This window comes from Perna viridis, chromosome 6 (genome assembly GCF_037379345.1).
Source record: "Perna viridis isolate PV_CMFRI_1.1 ecotype Kerala chromosome 6, ASM3737934v1, whole genome shotgun sequence".
Classification (NCBI taxonomy): domain Eukaryota; kingdom Metazoa; phylum Mollusca; class Bivalvia; order Mytilida; family Mytilidae; genus Perna; species Perna viridis.
Genome location: NC_142450.1, coordinates 31,578,690 through 31,599,897, shown reverse-complemented (window position 1 = coordinate 31,599,897; position 21,208 = coordinate 31,578,690). Strand labels below are relative to the sequence as shown.

The 21,208-nt window shown below is 32.7% G+C and overlaps 1 protein-coding gene across 3 annotated transcripts in view; it reads left to right on the top strand.

Moving 5' to 3' along the window:
• The window catches only part of LOC148614558 (E3 ubiquitin-protein ligase rnf213-alpha-like), a 105,952-nt gene that overhangs the window by 41,263 nt on the left and 43,481 nt on the right, over positions 1-21,208 (top strand). For all 3 annotated transcript variants that reach the window (XM_088588723.1, XM_088588724.1, XM_088588725.1), the window contains 26 exons: positions 313-465; positions 666-833; positions 1,858-2,494; positions 2,871-3,036; positions 3,881-4,017; positions 4,400-4,474; positions 5,380-5,486; positions 5,788-5,929; positions 6,483-6,678; positions 6,916-7,159; positions 7,616-7,762; positions 7,986-8,260; positions 9,207-9,375; positions 10,242-10,381; positions 10,666-10,863; positions 12,329-12,451; positions 13,034-13,154; positions 14,250-14,503; positions 14,766-14,848; positions 15,368-15,501; positions 15,825-15,917; positions 16,363-16,536; positions 18,615-18,775; positions 19,184-19,406; positions 20,353-20,523; positions 20,761-20,823. In XM_088588723.1, coding sequence (XP_088444849.1) covers positions 313-465; positions 666-833; positions 1,858-2,494; positions 2,871-3,036; positions 3,881-4,017; positions 4,400-4,474; positions 5,380-5,486; positions 5,788-5,929; positions 6,483-6,678; positions 6,916-7,159; positions 7,616-7,762; positions 7,986-8,260; positions 9,207-9,375; positions 10,242-10,381; positions 10,666-10,863; positions 12,329-12,451; positions 13,034-13,154; positions 14,250-14,503; positions 14,766-14,848; positions 15,368-15,501; positions 15,825-15,917; positions 16,363-16,536; positions 18,615-18,775; positions 19,184-19,406; positions 20,353-20,523; positions 20,761-20,823 — 4,554 coding nt within the window. The remainder of the gene's footprint in view (positions 1-312; positions 466-665; positions 834-1,857; positions 2,495-2,870; positions 3,037-3,880; positions 4,018-4,399; positions 4,475-5,379; positions 5,487-5,787; positions 5,930-6,482; positions 6,679-6,915; positions 7,160-7,615; positions 7,763-7,985; positions 8,261-9,206; positions 9,376-10,241; positions 10,382-10,665; positions 10,864-12,328; positions 12,452-13,033; positions 13,155-14,249; positions 14,504-14,765; positions 14,849-15,367; positions 15,502-15,824; positions 15,918-16,362; positions 16,537-18,614; positions 18,776-19,183; positions 19,407-20,352; positions 20,524-20,760; positions 20,824-21,208) is intronic.

Below are 21,208 nucleotides of genomic sequence, written 5' to 3'. Positions count from 1 at the left end.
ATAACAACAAAAGGACATTGTCTATTATTGCACAAAACAAAATTTCTTGCATATTTTTTAAAAAATCTAAATTTTCTTCAAAGATACCATGATTGAACATCTGAGTCCATGTATGTATTTGACATCATGGAAATTATTGTTTGTTGATTTCTAAATTTTGAGTTTCTAGTGTACCCATAAAAATCATGAAGTTTAATTCCCTCGGCGACCATTAAAAATGAAACCATAGCATCTCTGTTAAATACCTGATACATTTTGGTTGATTGAGTATTGATGGTCTTTTGGTAAAACTTTTCCTTTATATGAAAATAGGTTGACACCAATAGACAGTTGGCATGGTTACAGACAGTGAAGAAATCCCATGGTTCTGTAGAAGTAAATTCACTCCAACAGGCTGAGGCTATAAATAGCAAGGGAATTTACAAAGTTGGAAATATTTCAAAAACTGACAACCTTAGAAAAACGGTAAGAGGTTTTGCAAATTTGTGTTGTATAAATAGTATCATAAGCCTTTATCTTTCTTGTCTAGAAGCTGACTACAAACTTTAGTCACCTTTTTTACTTTGTATATATGTCTGTAATTAGAACTTTTTGAATGAAAGAGGTTAATAAAGCATTTTTTAGATTTGAAACCAGTGTATTTATGAAGTAATAGTGTATTTTAGGACCTTAGTCAAGTGTTGGAGGTTCATGTAGCTGAAGAGGAAGGAGAGGGCAAAGTAGCTCAGAGGAAACATTACAAATATGACCAACTCCATGATCTACAATCCAGACTGATGTTAGTGGCTGGGAAAGCTGAGAAAGGCAAAGATGAAGTTGATAGATTTATGCTGGTGAGTGCTAATACTTTGCATATGAATGTTTTAATTTATTTTAGATCATAGCTAAAGATTGTAGGTGGAATTTTGTACTTGGTAAGGAGACCATTCAGTCTTATCATAGAGATATATTTCAGGAGACTGAATCTGTGTCATAGTTATTTTCCTTTCCTCTTTTATCTGTTCTGGACTTTACTTTTTATGAGCTACTTGGCGGGTGTTTTTAGAAAAGCAGAGGGCGCTAACCCTACTGGTGCACCATGTCCATGCTCCCAGTTTATAGTGGAGTCTGAGTTGCTCATTTACTTTTGTTACTCTGTATGTATTATTTTGGTTATTTTGTGTTCTTTGTTGTGTTTGTTTGTTTTCCATGTCTGGTGTCTTTGTCCCTGGATTACATTCTTTTGATTTCCATTAGAATCTTGGCTCCTTTGATTACTATTTTTTACCCCCTCTCATTAGAGTATGGGCTATATTGCAATCACCTTGTCCATCTCTCCATCCGTTCCAATTTTTGTAGCAGATTTCTCAGCTTCACCTAGAGGGAATGCTTAGATATTTGATATATTGCTTTCTCATGATGAACATGTCTCCCCTTTTCAGGTTTGTCACTCATCTACTTTCTGTTTACCAATTGACTTTTTAGTTTTTTAGGTGCTGCATAATTGAAATTTTTGTAACAGATCCTCAGATTCTACTGTAGGGAATTCTTAGACATTTGGTATATTGCTTTTTCATGGTGTTTCCATAATTCAGATTTGTCATGCATTTACTTCCTGTTTACAGATTGACTTTGTATTTTTTTTTAAGTGCTGTATAATTGAAATTTTTGTAACAGATTTCTCAGCTGCTACAGGAGGGAATGCTCAGATGTTTGGTATATTGCTTTCTCGTAATGACTTGTACTGTGTCTCCCTTTCCCAACCTCTGACTGAAATGGTTGAGTTGGGATATTCTTAGCACGATGTAGCATGCATCATGGTATTTTGTTTGTTTTATTGTTTTTTTTTTTTTATAAAATTGATTTTTTAACTCACAGATTTTAGATGCAGTAGTGAGACTGGGGAAGATTTACTCCAAGCTGATTGAGGAAGGTTGTGTATTGTTTTCACAATGGCATGTCAAGTTTCTATGTGACAAAGGAAGGAAAGCTTGTGCTTTTATATATTTTGGTTATGGTGAAGACAAACACACACTTAAAGGTAGAATTGGTGGAGAAAATGAAGATGTTAGTGCCATAATACCTAAATTAGCAACATTTTTGGAACAGTGTCATGAAAAATGGCTGAAATACATCGATGAGAGAAGGGAAAAATACTACAATTTAAATTTCTTCACCATTGATCAGATGGTCATTCTTCAACAAGAACTAGTCAAAATTGGCTCCAATGAGGATCCATCCATACTCATCTACCCATTGTTATCTGCTGTGAAGAAGGATTGCACCAAGGAAGACTTAACAATGGCATTGTCGTCTGCTAAGACTGATGTTGAGAGAATAGATATTGAGAGAATGGAAGAAATGAAAGAAAGTGATGAAGAGCCGATAGAAGATATGGAGGAACCAGAAGAACAGAAAACCAGTAAATTTATCCAAGAGATGATGTTAGCTGGTTATGAAGTTGACCTTGCAAAAGAAGCCTTAAAGAATGTTGGACCTGAAAACATTGATGATGGTAATTATTTTCCCCCTCTTTGTTGGGAAGATATATTGTTTTTGCCCCATTTGTCTGTATGTCACAGTTTATTAAGCACAACTCTCTGGAAACAACTGCACCAGATTTCATGAAATTTAGTAAGTAGTTGGGAAATGATGTATAGTTGTGCATATTACCTGGAATTTATTATCCACTGAAGTTATGTCCATTTGTACTTTGGAAAAAAGGGGGGAAATACATTTTTAAGGCAAAAATACTTTAATTGATAGTATATTTATAATGTCTTCAATATTTTTTTAAAAGTTCAAGTCATTTGGTGCATACTTACCAAGATATGCACTTATCTCATAAAAGTGATCAACAATAATGTTAAGACTCATGTTCTAATTTTTAGGGATTGTATGGTGTATGGACCATGAGGACAGTTATATGCCTGTGGATGATGATAGACCCAAGTCCCCTGTTATGGACCAGGCTGTGTTTACTAGATGGACCCAATCAGAACAGTCCTTAGCATCCATTACTGGTAGTCTTGTGGATAATCTAGGAGTTAGCTATGGGTTTGTACTAATACATGTGGCTAAAGCTGATTTAAGTACCAGTCTTTGTAAAATTCAGATGCAGCCAATGGTAAAGTGATTCATGGTGTAGAAAAACCCACCAAACAAACGATGCTTTTTCAGACATTTATGCTATACTTTCACATAACGGTAGTCATTTCTGCATTCAGATCTGCATTTTTTAGAAAATCATACATTTGTCTACCAATATAATCAACCAAATGAAACCAAATCAAGAACGATTACTCTTTCAAAGTGTCAATTTAATGTACAATCTATAGTTTTTATCTCAAAAGCACAACTAAATGAAAAACTAAGACTTGTTATGTGATCAGTAACTTTTTCTGAATAAGAAATAAAATTGACTTTGGTGGCTTTTTGACATGCATGAATACATGCATGAATCACCTTCTGTCTGGTTTTTATGAAGACTGCTACTGAAGTTTTCTCTAGCCTTATATAAAATATAATCAGCAAGTTTGTCAAAAAAAAATTTTCTTTATATAGAAAATAACTTTTTGTAAAACACTTTGTACATGTATAAGTCAGTATTGTACATGTATAACAAAAGAATGAAGTACAAGGTTTTGATTCAGAAAGCTGGTTGGTTTGGATATGTTTCACTATGATAGAGGAAGACAAAGTTTTATGTTATAGAGGTCATTGTAGCATGTTTGACTTTATTGTATTATTACAGATTCGCTGTGATAAAATAAGACAAGATGACTTATTAAGACAAGGTTTTATGTTATAGAGGTCATTGTTTGACTTATTAAGACAAGGTTTTATGTTATAGATGTCAGAGGTCATTGTTTGACTATTTTTGTTATTTCATTGTTTTCAGAGAGAATGAAGTTGAGAACCTGATCAAGGCTTTAGAAATGTTATGGGAAACTTTCCTGATGTCTATATCATCCAGTGTAAAGGATTATCTAAGTGTAGAACATCTAGGAATGATCCTCAACAGACTAGCTGAACAAGGTAAATGTTGGTGATTGTTTCAGGAAAAACACTGTTGTAAAGTTCGTTGTTGATACATTTATTTCCTTGTCAATGTGTTTGGAAGGGGTTTTATGATGGAATACATTAATATCAAACTAGTCTATATCATAAGTCTCTTTTGTGAATAGTAACTTAAGTAAGACTAGAGTCAAGTCCATTTTCTTTACAATAAATACCTTGTATGTACGCCTTAAAGTTAACAAGATATATAATATAATGATGGTATTGATATGGATTTCATTAAAATTTATTTCATTTATTTAATTTACATTCACATACATGTATGTACATGACAATAAAGGAATGTATGACTTCATTCTTCTAAAGGCATTAATTGAATCAATTTGACTTCTAATTTCAGAGACCTTTGAAGTTGAAAGGACCTTCTTACCCTGCTTTGTGGCTGGGGAACCAAACCTGATAATCTGTAGACAAAGTGAGTAAAATCATACAAGTACTTAAAATGAGAAATCACTGGATCACTTAATTTGATAATAATAGCTAAAAAAGGATTTCGATAAGTAGAGAGTAGAAAGTATATTACCATTTTGATTTTTAAGGCAAAATTCAATACTCAAGTTCATATGGTCAAATTTTGTGGTAAAGGATTCTTTCATCTTATCTTTAGTAGATAATGCAGGTGCAGATCCAGAGAAAGCTTGCCAGACTTATGTCTCCCTAGAATTTGTGAAAAAATAATTTAGTTTGCATAAAATCTTATTCTTATTCTTCCCAACTATGTTATCCCCTTGCTTTCTCCAGCCTTCATTTTCATTTACAACATCCCTAAGTTGAAATCCTATATCCATCTTTGTACAGTCCCTGAACTGATCTGCACAATGACTTGATGGATTGATGACCGCTGAATCATTGATCCCTGACGGATTGATGACTGATGACGGCTGACCAATCTGATTGCAGTTTTGTTATGTAAAATGACAGCCAATATGTTAAAAAACAAAACAAATGTAAAATAAAAGAATTAATTGATATGTATAAAATTGACAAATAAAACAATGGAATCCATAAAATTATATTCACCTCTCAGTGGTCACATGATGCGATCAGCAGTTTCATGGATCGGTTCAAAAGATGAACGACTGATTGGAAACTGATCATAGGTCAATGACCGAACATAATTTTTGTTGCATGGACCAGTTCAGGTACTGTAAAGTACAAGTACCATACAATGTATACTGTAATTCATTGAGTGCGATTTACTACCTTTTTTAAGAGCTACAACTCGAATACCATTTGTAGGTATAGTTAAAATCTAGTTTTATCTACAAGTTAGTCTCTTTGGTCCGTATTAATGCAGTATAATGTTATTTCTTTTAACAGGAGAGATTTATAACTCAGTGATATCTGTTTACAGCCATGAGGAGGATAGACCATTACCTCAGTCAGATGAGGTCTTACTCTGTACACCTCATACAACTTTAGATATGGTGAGGTTCTATTTTTAAATGTTGTGTGTGCAAAGTGTCCCTACCAAATTCATGTATATATGTACTTATGAAATTCTGATACTATTATGTGCTCTCTGCAAAACAGGAAACTAAGGTTAAAAAGTAATTACAAAACAATCTTGGTTGAATTTTATAAAGGAGGTAATTTTAAATTTGATAGGAGTCTTGCTGTGCATGTACAAAAATGTATTTATTAAAAGTGGTACTCTTTAATTAGGGTAATTGAATTTCAGTTGCCACCATTTTAGTACATGTAAAGATTATTTGCTAATTATTTCAGCTTGAAGTGTTTTGGCGTAGAGCATTGTTTGCTGATAACAATAGAATATACTGCTTAGTTAATGCTGATTTACTGGACTATGATGTCAGTGATAAAGGTGAAAGGTCATTAGAAAGGCATATGAAGTTAGCTGATAGCAGAGGTACTCTATACTTAACTTTCATGTCCTAAAATCAATTAGGGCATCATTCTAATTATACTCTTATTCTTTGAAATATATAAAGAATAATGGCAGTTTTGAGGTTGAAACAGAAAATATCACATTAAGCCCAATAGGGTGTGATGTGATGTTCTGTTCAGATGTTCATAATTAATGTTATTCTGTTCATCGGCAACGTCATTCAATTTGATTTAACATTGTCATTTGATATTGCCAATATTTCTTCGTATAACAACAGTAGTGTAAGATAGGAAATAGTAGGCAGCAAAGTAATATAAAAAAACGATTAAGTGGATGTTAAATTTGCTTCCATTGTATTAGATTTCACATGGCATTAATGTTTTCCTTAAAAGAAGAAAAAGGACTGTTTTGTTTACTCAGGTTCAAAACACAACTTATTGACATGACAGAACTCAGTTAAAAATATGTTGATAGACAAGAGGGTTTTATCTTTGGTTTCTAAACAAATGTGAATTGATACTGGTTAATAAAGTATTCTATACTGTATCAATATGAATTATTGAATTTGTTGTAGGAAGAAAATATCAGTTGGTTGTTATATGTAGTAGTGAGAATGAAGACAGATCTAGAATAGTTGCTGCCCTTGACAAATATCGGAGACCACAGTTACCAACAGATGCTACCACTGTCAAGAAGTATTTACTCACCAAACTGAAAGTTGAAAGGCCACTAACAGGAATAAGGCCAGCATCTGCTGTGGATTTTGAAAGGTATGTGATCATTGAAGGAACATCCCTAAACTGAAAGCCTTCGTGAAAACAGACATGACAGCTTTTTAAGATTGTTTTATATGTCAGGCATGTTATTAAGAACTATTGCACCATTTACAAGTTCATTTTATATTATCTGGCGTCTTTAGATAGATCCTATCTTTTGAATTTATTGGAATCTTTAAACAATATTATCTCAACCATACTATCATTCATCAAATCATATTATGCTGACAGGTGTAGTGTTAGGATTGTGAAGTCATGGAGAGCTGGGATTGGAAAGACATTGTACAAAAAACGTATGGTAGCAGAAATGTCAAAGCTTGTTCATAACATCAACAGAAGGAAATCCAGTAATGTGACCATACCTCTTCATGAAAGAGTTATTAGTACTGATGACATCATGGACATACTTCTAGACGAGACTCTGTCACCTAGATGTCCAGAGCCAAGGATATTCCATATTGACATATCTCATGTGGTAAGGCCATTCTGAATCAGTCTGTGTGTGTATTCATATTATTGTTAATTAATTTACTGAGTGCACTTTAATATGTGTAATATATCTCTGATAGAAAAAGAATGAATATGAAATGAAACAGATGCACCTGTTTATATTCTAGATACAAAATGGTAAATACTTTAATGTACAAATGATGTACAATTTAGGTCATGACCTTTTCTTTACAGGTGCAGGAGGGAGTAAATGAACATTTTAGATCATGACCTTTTCTTTACAGGTGCAGGAGGGAGTAGATGTACATTTGAGATCATGACCTTTTCTTTACAGGTGCAGGAGGGTGTAGATGTACATTTGAGATCATGACCTTTTCTTTATAGGTGCAGGATGGAGTAGATGTACATTTGAGATCATGACCTTTACCTTACAGGTGCAGGATGGAGTAGATGTACATTTTAGATCATCTTTTCTTTATAGGTGCAGGAGGGAGTAGATGCATTCCTGTTCCAGTTATTGATTCTTGGCTGTTTAGGTCACAGTTCTGGAAATGTATGGAGGAGATCCGAGTTGGACTATTATATTATAGAGTCCATGCCATTACTGGCCAGGGATACTGATACTCAGGTATACATGTATATTTGATTTGGATGTACCAATTTTCCCTTAATTTTTACATGTATTTTTAAAACATTGGAAAAATAATAAGTAAAAATTGTCTCATAGCTCAATACCATTCTTACTAAAATAATGTTACATGTATTTGTAACATATTAGTTAACAGTTGATAACTGCCAAGCATCATTGTTCAAATAAATGTTTTATGCATCCATTTTGATGATTTTTTCAGGGGACAAAACTCAGGTGTCTCCATCACTGTTTGGACATTCTTCCCCATGTCACATGTAGATCTCCACAGGAAAGTCTAGAAATCATTAGTGGCCTCAGGAGACCAGCTGACTACACAGATCATGATAGACTATTTGATTCAGTTGAGTTTAAAAGTCCAACATTCCAGAGGCCATTTCAGTACCTAAAGAGATTAGATACCAACTGTAGACTGGATGATGTCAATGCACATGTACCTGAAGGTGACAAGAAGCAATGCTTGACTACTTTGCTTAGGTTTGTATACAAAAAAATATGTATTATATGTTATTGGCTTCTTAGATAAAAGTTCAAATTTTGTCATATATCTGTGACTATGCTTATGCATTTACATGTATAATCAAACTAGTTCCAGGTAATAGTAAGGCCATGTAAAACTATTTCTATGTTTCTCAGACATGGCTGTCACTGCAAAAATCAAGCACTGGATCAAGTTTATTTCTGCTTTGGAAAAAATATTTGTGCCGTCCAGTATTTTATATGCAGAAATAAACTTAAAATTCAAAATTTGGCGTCAATGAACTCTTTCCGCTAAAAAAAGCATTTAAAAGGGAATCTTTTGCCAAATTTATCATGGTGATGAACTAATGAAGTAAACAATTTACCTACCTTGCCATTCATCAAAAATGAATTGCCGAGCTATACCAACCTTACTATTTTAGCATAAGTCTTCCAATTTTGGCCATCAAACTATGCCATACAAATGAGGAAGAAAATTTTACAATTTCTGATTTTTTTAGTGAAAAAATTATGAAAATTCTTATTTTTTCCTTGGTCATAACCATTACCAAATTCAAAATGAGTAAAATCTGCTTTAGGGTCTTTGCAGTACAAAGTGTACCTCATTGCTTTATTTCGAGCTTTTGTAGAAGCTTTATGAAACAAAAATGTCTGCTCCTCACAAAAAATCTCCAGCAGTCCCCCGGCCATACTGTTTTTCATAACTTGGGGTTGGCAGCTGTGGAATTATCTGAGAACCATAAAGATAGTTTAACATAGCCGAAGTCTGTAATTTTGACATTTTTCTCATCATTCTGTTTTTATATCAGAATTTTTTTATATTCTGATTGATAAGTCTTGCCAGTTCTTGTAAAAACAACACCCAGCCTCTGGGTAGAGAAAAAGGCAAATAATCAGTGTGTTTTGATTGCTCATTGTTTTTAAATCTTGTATTTTTTTTCAGACATTGTGGAATCAGAGATCCCTCCTGGTCTGAGCTATACCATTTTGTCAGTTTTCTGAACAAGCAGTTGCAAGATTTTGAAGTATCTGCTTTCTGTAGTCTTGCTGCTGTAGAGGACCTCCCTGGATTTGCTAAGTTTGTTTTGAGGTTCCTGATGCAAATGTCTAGGGTAAGTGAGGTTGTATATCAATTATATCTGGAATCATACAACTAAAGTATCAACTATGATCAGGATCTTACCAGAAATTCAGTAGGATGCAGAAAACTCCTAGTAAAAATCACAATATCAAATTTGTAATAATAGGATTCAATCTTACTGGATTCAAAGTTACACTGTAACATATATGGATTGCGTTTAATGCAGTGAAATGTTTCGTGAAGAAGAAAAAAAACAGATATTTTACTATCCTATTGTATTTTGGATGAAAGTAATTCATTTGTGATGTCAGTTCTTTTTTTCAAAGAATCTTATGTTTTAACTGTTTCATATGTCTTTTGAAAACCACTTAAGAGTTAGTATATCTTTTAGAGACTCATTTTCAGCTGTGCACAATTTCCATATCTCACCATTAGGTTGAGACAGAACGTGCACTTTCCTGTTAAAAGTGGAACAATTGTAAATAAAGAGTTTGTGAACAATCAAAACTTTCCAATATGTGTTCGGAAGTTCATTCAAGTTATTAAATTTAACAAGGATACCTGTTGATTGATTAGGTCAATGCAGTTTATTTTTTAGTGACTGTTTTGAAGAGCCCTATATTTTACAGCTGGTCGTGACGTTTCACTGGCCACAATGGTACGTCATGATCAGCTTTTAAATGTAGGTCGTTTTAATTCGAAACAATTAATCAGAAAAAAAAAATTGTGAGAAAAAGAATCAAACACAAGCTTTTCTTATGCAACATTGGGAAATTAGCTACGGAACTCAGCAGAGCCGCATTACAGAACAATTAAATCTTACCCTTAAGTGTCTTAGATTTCCCTATCTTGCACTCATACAGATGTTATATTCTTAATATCTTATCAATTTTCCAGGATTTTTCCACCAGATCATTGGTGATGAGTGAGGAGTCTCCTCTTCAACTATTACAAGGACAAATCAGTGATGATGAACAAGTAGAGAAAGATGACAATATCATTCAGCTGTACCAGATGAGGAGAACATGGGAAACCAGGTTAGTATGAGGCTATGTCTCCATGAAGACATTATGCCAAGTACAGAATGTATAGGCTTGGTTCTTTGCTATTTCTTGATTAATATTTTGCTTTTTTGGATTAGGTTTGAATATTATTCCCATTTCATATATATATCTAAGAATGTTTGCTATACATAAGAGAACAAAACTACATGTACACTTGTGTATTTAGAAAATCCTTTTGTTATAAAAAGAAAATGCCTATAATTACATGTAAATCTTCCTGCACTCTGAAAAAAACATGATTGTTGTCTTTTTACTAGCCCCCACCCATACCTGTTTTTCAACCCAGACCAAAACAGTATGACATTCCTTGGATTCAATATAGATAGAAGAACTGGTAATCTGGTAGATGTACAGACTCAGACTATGCTAGAACAGGGAATCATGATGCAGAACCTGTTCGATGCTCTGTGTAGAAACAAAGTCAATCTGGCTGAAAACTTTGATGCTTTACCTAGGTTTGTTGAACATTGTGTAAAAGATGAATGTGAATGGCATTTAAATGTATTTTACATGTTTTCAAATATTAGAGAACATTGCAAGACATTATTGATCCTGTACATCCAATGACATATACTGTATTTTGGTGTGTATTATGCGCACATTTTTACATAGAAATTATTTCCAAAACAGGGGGCTGCGTATTATACATCAATACATAAGAATTGGCCAAGAAATTAAAGATTTTGGTACATGAAAAGACATTGCGTAATGTAAGCAAACAAACCAGAAGTGAAATGTTACTGAAATTTTATCTAACCATCAAATACATCTTTAAGTGTAAAATTTTTAGTGATATTTTCTTCAAATGTGCACACCGAATGACTTAATAACATGTTTCAAACAAAGGTACAATATTTCCTTCTTATAAAGCATGGTTAGAAATTACAAAAAAGTAACTAATTCCTTTTTTGTCAAACCCTCCTTATCAAATGCTTTTTTCAGCTGAAAATGATTATTCTGATACTTATTTTGATTGTTTCTTTCAATTTTCTTTCTTAGAAGTATGTTTTAAATTGAAAAATTGTTAAATTTGAGTTACAACCAAAACCCGAAATGTCCAATTTTCCTGACTTTCGATTTTCTTTTATAAGCCATTTCATACATCCTGTGTCAATTTTATCATGCCTTGAAATTAAAATTCTCCAATTTATATAGCTATTGATGTTTACATGATGTTTTAGTCTGCATATACATAAGTTTCTTTCCTTCACATTTTCATAGGAAATACCACATCAAGATAAATAAATTGACCGATCAAGTGCAAAATATCAATTTTTTTTTGTCTTACAAAATTTTACTGCAACCTAAGTCTAAAAAACTTTTTTTTCACTGGTTTAGACCTTCAAAAAATTGCACTGCACACAATACATAAATGCACACTATAAACACCAAAATACGGTAAATACTACAGGCTGTACTTTGACAATTTATTCAGCTTCCATTTAGTATTATAATGGTTGATATGTGTAACCATTATTTTGCTGGAAGACAAACTTGACAATACTTGTTTAAACATTGGTTGTCTGGATTTTCTAAAGAAAAATATAGCTTTTAGTTTAGAGATGTACAGTGAGCAGGCAACTTCCAAACCTTGTCAGTGCATGTACTTAAAAAGTCTTTAGCCGATTCTTTTCAAGTTTGGATATGTTGTTTTATGTGATAACATAAACGTCAAGTTTGATTTTTACAAATATTGCTTTTGTTGTTTCCTAGTGACGGCTATTTTTGTTGCAAAAATAAGGACTGAAACCCTTCCATGCAAGGAAAATCTGGTTTGCTTCCATTTTGACAAAATGTTGTTTCATCAAGAGATTGGATGTAAAATATCTTACTTACTTTGATTCTATTGAATAACTGTAGTTGGAAAAAAACAGATTTGATAGCTATTCAGCATTTTAAATTTTCAGTTATGTATTTTAGACTAGATAAGGTGACCAAGCTGTGTAATGTAATGGGATTAGAAGTGATACATGATCCCGACCCAACATATGAACTGACCACAGATAATGTCAAGAAAATACTGGCTATCTACATGAGATTCAGGTACATACAACTTGATTTTTATTATTTATTACACAGGCAAAATTATTTCACATGATTTTAACATTTTTTTTCACCTGAATCAATCTAATGAAGTTTGTGACTTCTTTCAAATAAAATTTACATGAATAAAGCATTCACATGACATTAATTTTTCTCATTAAGTTCTTAAAAAGTAAATTTCAAGTGAATTTCATGTAAGCAATATTTGCCTTTTTAGATTTACATTTTTTTTTATCAGAAAATTGTTTGTATAAGGGTTCCTTCTAATTGAAATCATGTTGTGTAAACGTCAATAGACATATTTTTTTTATAATGGCTTTCTTTGTGGTACAAAATTGCGATGTTTTGGTTTTACTAAAAGAATGTTAAAGTCTTCTTTCTGTTGTAACTGAGAATTTATGTGTGCTTTAATCTACATTTTTCTTGACTAGCAACCTCTAGATAATTGATTTTCTTGAATTATTTCGTACAAGTATAAAATTTTGTCTTTATCAATTTTTTCGCTGTACATAATTTCTTAAATGTATAATAACATGGAATACAAGTATGCTGTAACCTTGGTTCCCTTGATTACTCTTTTAGATGTGACATTCCTGTGATTATCATGGGGGAAACAGGTTGTGGGAAGACCAGGCTGATTAAATTCATGTGTGCCTTACAACAACCTCCAGGTGTAAATGTAGAAAATATGATACTAATGAAGGTCTGTTTCATTGTAACTTAATGTTGGTTTTCTTTTATTTGAGTGGTTAAGTAGCACTCCAGCTAAGAATCATGCAAAATGTGATATATGGTTGGAAAGCCTACATATTTTTATTTTTGATATCTTGTTTAAAATGCTCTAGTAAACATAAATTAAAATTTGGTTTTTCATATAACTGTGCTCATAGGAGATGAAAAATGTATAGAATGTACTGTAGAATTCAAAAGTAAGGGAGATAACTCTGTAAATGACACTCAAATACAATAGAGTCTATTGGATTTTCAATGTTGATTATCTCCTAAGAGCAGACAGATTTGAATGAATAATTACACATTTCGTAATATAGACCCACAAAACAACTTAATTACAAAAATAAAAATATGTAGCCTTTTTCTCAGAGTTAGCATGATTCTTACAAAGACAGCTAGCTACTTAAATTTAACACCTTATATATAGCAAGTTTAATTGCACTGACGGACAAAAAATGGTAAAATAATATAACTGTAACAAAAGACAAGGATCTGCCAAGCATTTTTATTGGTGTGAGACAAAGTTTTGTCTACACTGTTATTGTCTATATATTGCAGCAGCAAATTTTGAAGAAGAAAAATTGAAGCCAGAAAAAAGTGTGAATAACCCATGTAACATGTTTGTGATATCCATGGATATAAAGTTACAAATAGTACACTTAAAGTTAATGCAGTTTGACTGCTCTAACCGAACAGTTACTGAATAAAAGTGTTTCAGTACAGTTTGAGTCTCAACCCTAAGTCTCATAAAAGATGATAACATTGAGTGACTCGGTTATTTGAATTATAATTGCCTACATCTTCTAACAATCATGCTGTTTATACTTTGCTGCAGGATCTGATTACAATTACTGTTACCATTTTTATACATGTATATATGTGGATTTATATAAAATATGCAATTCAGAGCCACTGATGACAATTTATGAAAAACTGAACATGAAAGTATAAGCTTTGAAATATGAATGGAAATTCTGTAGTGTACTATATGACTTGAAATTATGTATTCAACTTTTTCATGTGGTTTGGCACTGTAATATTTTGAGTGGTATTTTATAAAAATTAGGTCCATGGAGGTACCAAGGCTTCAGATATCATCAGGAAGGTTAAGAAGGCAGAAGCAATAGCCACCAAAAATGCTGAACAGTTCCAGGCCACTGACTACAAGAACATGGACACTGTGTTGTTCTTTGATGAGGCCAATACAACAGAGGCCGTTGGTGTCATTAAGGAAATAATGTGTGATAAATCACTTGGAGGAAAGCCCATTAAACTTCATGAGAAATTGAAAATTGTGGCTGCATGCAATCCTTATAGAAAGTAAGTATTTACTAGTGAAATATACTTTGAAAAGAATTTTTTTATTATTTCAAAGTGAAATTTGATTTCTTCAAGTTAGTGGATAAGAAATATAAGCAGAATGCAAAATGTCAATGAATTTTTATTTAATTTAGATAAGAATAAAATTTTCTCAATGTAAAAAACCCAAAGAACTAAGTTTTTGATCAAATACATTTGTACCACACAATTTGAACCCAGGACTTAGATGTTTCTTCAGTTATCAGTAATCATTTTCTTTCAGGCATTCAGATGATCTGATCAAGAGATTAGAACAGGCAGGACTTGGTTATCATGTCAGTGCTAAAGATACAACAGACAAACTTGGTAAAACATGGTTTATTGACCAAATATGTTTAAAATATGATTCAGTGCTAAAGCTAATTGTTTATGGGTCATCAACTTATTTATTTAGGTAGCTTTTGTTGGTTTTTTAAGATGTGTTCTCTTATGTCATTTTTTTCATTTTCTTTACTCATTTTACTCATTGTAATCTATGATTTGTATTTATATATACAAATATTGTCGTTGATGGCAATGTCTAGAGTTCATCTTACCCGTGGAAGATATCTGTTCAGTAGGAAATGTACATGCATAAGATGTTTCATATATTCTTATGCTACATTTTACAGCCGTCAACATTTGTCTTTGTTATGCAAGAAGGTTTTCATAGGTAAATGTCCATTTATAATGATTGTTCAATTGTTGCATGCTTCTGTGTTTATATTCAAGTATATTGAAGTAGAGAAGACCAGGTTGTTTAATATCCCCGTTAATTCTCTGAGCAAATGAAATTAGTTAAAGTTGTTTTAAACTAAACTAAGAAGATTCCTATTTAATTGCCAGGTCATGTTCCAATGAGACACCTAGTATACAGAGTGCAGTCCCTACCCCAGAGTATGCTACCTTTGGTCTGGGACTTTGGTCAGCTGAATACCACTGTGGAGGAGATGTATATCAGACAGATGGTCCTCAGATATGTATGTAGTTACCTATCATTGATTATATCACAGTTTTTTGTTGACTTAGTCATCTTGAGAACATGCTGTGCCTCCGCAAAACTTAAAGTATATTAAAATATTCTTTACTTCCATGGTACCTCCAATCAAAGTTTTGGTATTTTATGACATACAAACTGTACATACAATGGAAAAGACTATCAAACTTAAGTTACTCAGGTTTTGTGGCACCTTAGAGTAATGAAAATCAACTTTAAATTGAAATACACAGTTTTCTGTATACAAGAGGTATGAATAGTCAAATCTTATGGCTGAGAGTCAGTAGTATCTGATTTTGTTTATAGATAAATAATGGACAATTACCTAACAGTCCAGGACTTGACACAGCTGTTAGTAAGATACTGACTGTATCACAAGACTTCATGAGAGCCCAACATGTAAGTTGCCTGATTGAGGTAATTATCATCATAAATACCTCACTAACCAATTAACTACTACAGAATACACATAAAATTGAAGGCATCTGTACTTCGCATCTTGTTCTTCCATCAGTTAGCTTAAGTGATTACCTGTAAACTTAATCCCTCCTAAGCTTTTCAACAGATTTTGGACAAAAAAAAAGGTAGAGCATTGAGATACCTTGAAAGGGAGATGATCCAATTTTAGGGTTTTACATGTTGCCAGCTTAATTTAGTGGTAAGCTCACTCATAGGTATAGTTCATGTTTGGGTTCTGAAATGTTAGATATTTTGAAATTGCAATAAACTATCATTTTTTGTAGTAACAAGTCTTTGTCCTCTTTCTCCATGCTTTTAAGGTTGTACATGTACTGTGTCTAATATCCACATATCTGTCATCTTTTTTGTACAATGTAATTTTCAGGATGAGTGTAGTTTTGTGAGTCTGAGAGATGTAGAGAGAGTCTTGCAGGTGATGAGTTGGTTCTACGAACAGAGTGAAGAGGATAACCTCCTGTTCAGGACAATGAGAGATGAATCTGAGGATTCTGATAGTGAACAAGAGGATGAAGAAATGATGGAAACCGGAGAATTACAGGTTTTTATCAGCATATATATCAATTTTGCATTGTTCTTACTGCCTTATATTTTATACTCCAAGCTACTGCTATGATATAAAAAAGTATCAGCAAGTTCCAATGACAACCCTATGTCAAATTGACTGTGATGTCATCCATGAATGAATAAATGAAGTTAGTTTTGAACATCTCAACCAAGGATCTTGAAATTTTGACAGCCCATGCTAGTCATTTTATCAAACTTCAGCCTTGCTCAGATCGAAAAACCTTTTAATAAAAAACTTGTTCATGGACATGCAGTTATTTTAAGATAAATATTAGAATTTGTGTTATTTCATCACATACTCTGTCTTTTATAAAATATCTGAACAAGTAAACGAGTTTGGTTTCGACCACACATGAACGTTCCAACATGTAAACAAAACATCTTATCTCTCAGACTTTTCCATCCGAAAACTTCCGATTGATGAAAAAAAGTTGATAATTTATATAAGAAAGTCTCGAATACATTATGTTTATTGATTTAAATGGGCTGTTGAATTCTGTGTGAAAAAGATTCAATCGGCAAATTAATAATTACAAACTACAATTGATTCGTAGTTTCAGCTACATATGTGCTTTTGTTATCTCTGAAAGATCGGCGGGAAAATGATCAATGGACAGCTCAATCTTTTTCTTAATAAATCAAGTAATAAATGAATGAAAATTGTCTGAGTCACTTCAATTAATTAAGGCCCCGCCTTAGGCGGGTTCCCCTATAGTGATTAGTCTGTCGCGACGTTCGTCCGTCCGTCTGTCCGTAACAAATTCGTGTCCGCTCTATATCTAGAGAACTGTTATGATTTCATACTTTGTACTTAAAATGTATATTAACCAACTCCAGAGAGTGTGTCATAATGTATGGACAACTTCCTAGGTCAAAGGTGAAGGTAAAAAAAATTTTGGTTTCAGTTGACAACCCCATGTCCTGTGATAAAGATTGTGTCCACTCTATATCTTGAGAACCATTATGATTTCAAAGTTTATACTTGACACGTATATTAACCAACACCAGAGGGTGTGTCATAATGTATGTACAACTTCCTATTTCAAAGGTTTAGGTCAAAAACTTTGGTTTCAGTTGACAACACCATGTCCTGTGGTAAAGATCCTGTCCGCTCTATATCTTGAAAACCATTATGATTTCAAAGTTTATACTTGACATGTATATTAACCAACACCAGAGGGTATGTCATAATGTTTGTACAACTTCCTAGGTCAAAGGTCCGTCTGTTGGTCCAGCTGTCCATCCATCCATTCTTAACAGATTGTGTCCGCTCTATTTCTTGAGAACCATTGATGGCAGGGCCTACAGAGATGGTTCCCATCTTAATGATGTCTAGTTCGTTTATGTAATGGGGCTGCACGTGTACCGTTAATTCAATTATGCAATCAACTAATCAGTTACAGGTAAATCACAGTCACAGGTGGCTGCACATTGGCTAAAATTGACACGCACCTGTCAATTAATTTCCAATAAACAATTAGGAGACAGGTAGACAGTATGTTTATACACTAATAAAACCATGCAGACTGAAATTTATAAGGATTAACTATTGTTTATGTCTGATATTGGAAAATGGTCGTCGGACATTTGCAAAATTTCTCGGTCAATGACCTGCATTTTTTACTGTTTCTGGACCCATGATCTCAACAGAGTATCACATCTCACCCTGGCAAGTCTGTGACACTGTAATATTTTTTATCTCAACTTTATAACTGCTGATAAATTGGGCATGATAAATATCAAAAACAATAATATTCATTATTTCCATGGTAACACCATGCCACAATTTTGCAAATATTTATTGCACAACAAATGTACAAATGGCTTACCTGTTTGTTTCATTGGTAGCAGTTAGAGTGTATTTGCAAATAGAGTTTATTTGCAAATGTTGAAAATATTGGTCTTGAAAGTGCAATAGATATTTTAGAACTTATACACTTGTTGGCAAGCCATATATTATCCTTAGATTAATACTTAATTCTATTAGGTAGATATTGATCATTGGGTAGAAATAAATTTTTACCATATATTTTAAGTATGTATTTCCTTCAGGAGGTAGATGATGTGACACGGTCCCTCGTGTTGGCTTTAGGAGTATGTTACCATGCTTGTCTGAAAAACAGGGAACAATACAGAGAAACAGTAGCAGCTTTCTTTGTACCTCCATTACATTTACCTGAAGGAGCAGATACAATAGCCAAGGAAATTGACAGGTAATACAAAAATATCTAAATAATGCCAACTATTCAAATTTTAGGCACTTCATGAGCCATGAAGTGTATACATAAATGGCAAGCATGGTTGGATGTGTAAATCATAGACTTTACAAGTTAAGGTTATACAAAATAACTTGTTGAGAGATAACCTCCCAAAAAGGGAGCTTAATACTTACGGAATGTTTTTTTTTTTAAATTAATAATATGGATAAATGCATTCTTATTGTTTGTGAACAAATAATGGTATATTGATTTGATGAATATTTCTCATTACATTATTGTTTTATTCTTGTTTTTGTACAGTTTTGTCTTCTTGAATTCTAAATGAAAAATATGTATTTTTTCAAGCATTGAAATACTGCAACACTTCTGTTATAAAAAAAAGAACATATTTTGTCACTTCAGATGTCAAGAGGTATTTTTGGACAGTGTGGAATTAGCTCCAAATATTGCCAAGAACCAGGCATTGAAGGAGAATGTATTTATGATGATTGTGTGTATAGAATTAAGAATACCAATGTTCCTGGTCGGGAAACCTGGCAGTTCTAAATCTCTGGCCAAGACTATCGTAGCTGATGCCATGCAAGGCAATGCTGCTCATAATGATCTCTTCAAAAACTATAAACAAGTATGTTTTAAAAAGATGAACATTTTGATTGATATAAAATTATCTACACAATTTAGAGTTGTTGAATATGGTAGTGCTATTAAAAATAGGACTTATTTTTGTTAGCTATTAATTTTGACTAATTTCCTGATTAAAAATAGATATACAAATTGAGCTAAGTGATAATTGTGAAGTTAAGTACCATTCAACATAAAATTCAGACACTGCCAATGGTAAAGTGATTCATGGTCAAGAAAAACCCACCAAACAAGCGATGCTTTTTAAGTCTAAATATGCTACACAGTCATATAACAACAACCTTTTATGCATTTAGATTTGCACTGTTTAGAAAATCATTCATTCATCTCCAACAAAAATCAACGAAATGAAGCCAAATCAAGAACAATAACTCTTGCAAAGGGCAAATTTCATGTACAATCTATACAATTTTTATCTCAAAAGCGCAACAACCAAATGAAAAACCAAGACTGATTATGTGATCAGTTTCTGTTTCTGAACTAGAAATAAAGCTGAATTCGGTGGGGTTTTGACATGCATGAATCACTTCCTGTAGAATGACTGCTACTTAAATAGACATGAAATTCAATTTACATTCTAAAATTTGTAAAAATGGATTGGTTTATAGTAGTTGTGATTTTGAAATTATAATATTACTGTCTTTCCATTCATAACATTCTTATCAATATATTAGAACTAAGATCATAAAAGTATTTTACCAAACATTGGCACATATTTATTTTTAAAGTCCTTAGACTATTTGGAATCCTATTGACTTTCAAGATCAAATGCTAGAAATACAAGTCACAGGGTTGTATATTCAAGTCAAGATGAATACTTTAAGTTATTCCTCTTTTTTAAAATGTCATTATATACAAGTATGTATACAGCCATTTAAAATTAGATTCAGAATGTTGATATATGGTCATGTTGTTTTGTTCTTTTTCAGGCCCAGATGGTATCATACCAGTGTAGTCCTATATCTGTACCAGAAGGTATTGTAGGAACTTTCAGACAATGTGCAGCCTACCAGAAAGATAAAGATCTGGGTAGATTTGTGTCCATTGTAGTACTGGATGAAATAGGTCTGGCAGAGGACTCTCCTAGAATGCCATTGAAGGTATGAGGTTTATATTACTGAAATGTGCGAATTGCATGTGTCTATTGATATCTATTGTTACAAGTAGAAATAAGTTATTTCTTGATTGGAAGAATGTTAAACTTTGTTTTTGATGTTGTTTTTATCAATTAAGTTTACATTGTGTTGCATGGAGATCTGTGCTTTTCACCTGACTTTAAATTGGTTTAAAATATATGTCTTCCGAAAATGAATGATTTGTTTTGGTTTGTGTTTTAGACATTACATCCCTTATTAGAAGATGGTTGTCCTGATGATGAAGAACCAGAAAAATACAAAAAGGTGCTGTATAAATAACAAATATCATGGTTATTTAATTTGGAAAGTACATGTATTATGACACAAAGTACAGGTTCATTCAAGAATCATGCAGTTAAAAAATGTGAGAAGCGGGAAATTTTTGTCAGCTTACTAAATAACATTAAATATTTCAGAAAGTCATGTTTTGATGAAAATGCGTAACAAGAATTTTATCTGTGATGAGGAAAGTAGTACTAGTCAAAACAGATTAGTTGAATTCTGTTGAAATATTTCTGGTCACTTTACTCTCTACAATATAAGCATTTTCCCAACCTCCTTACTATTTTCATTCGTTCTTAAATCACTAATGGGACAAACTGGATACAGTTAAACTATTAAAAATGTTGGCAACAAAAACAATATGGCT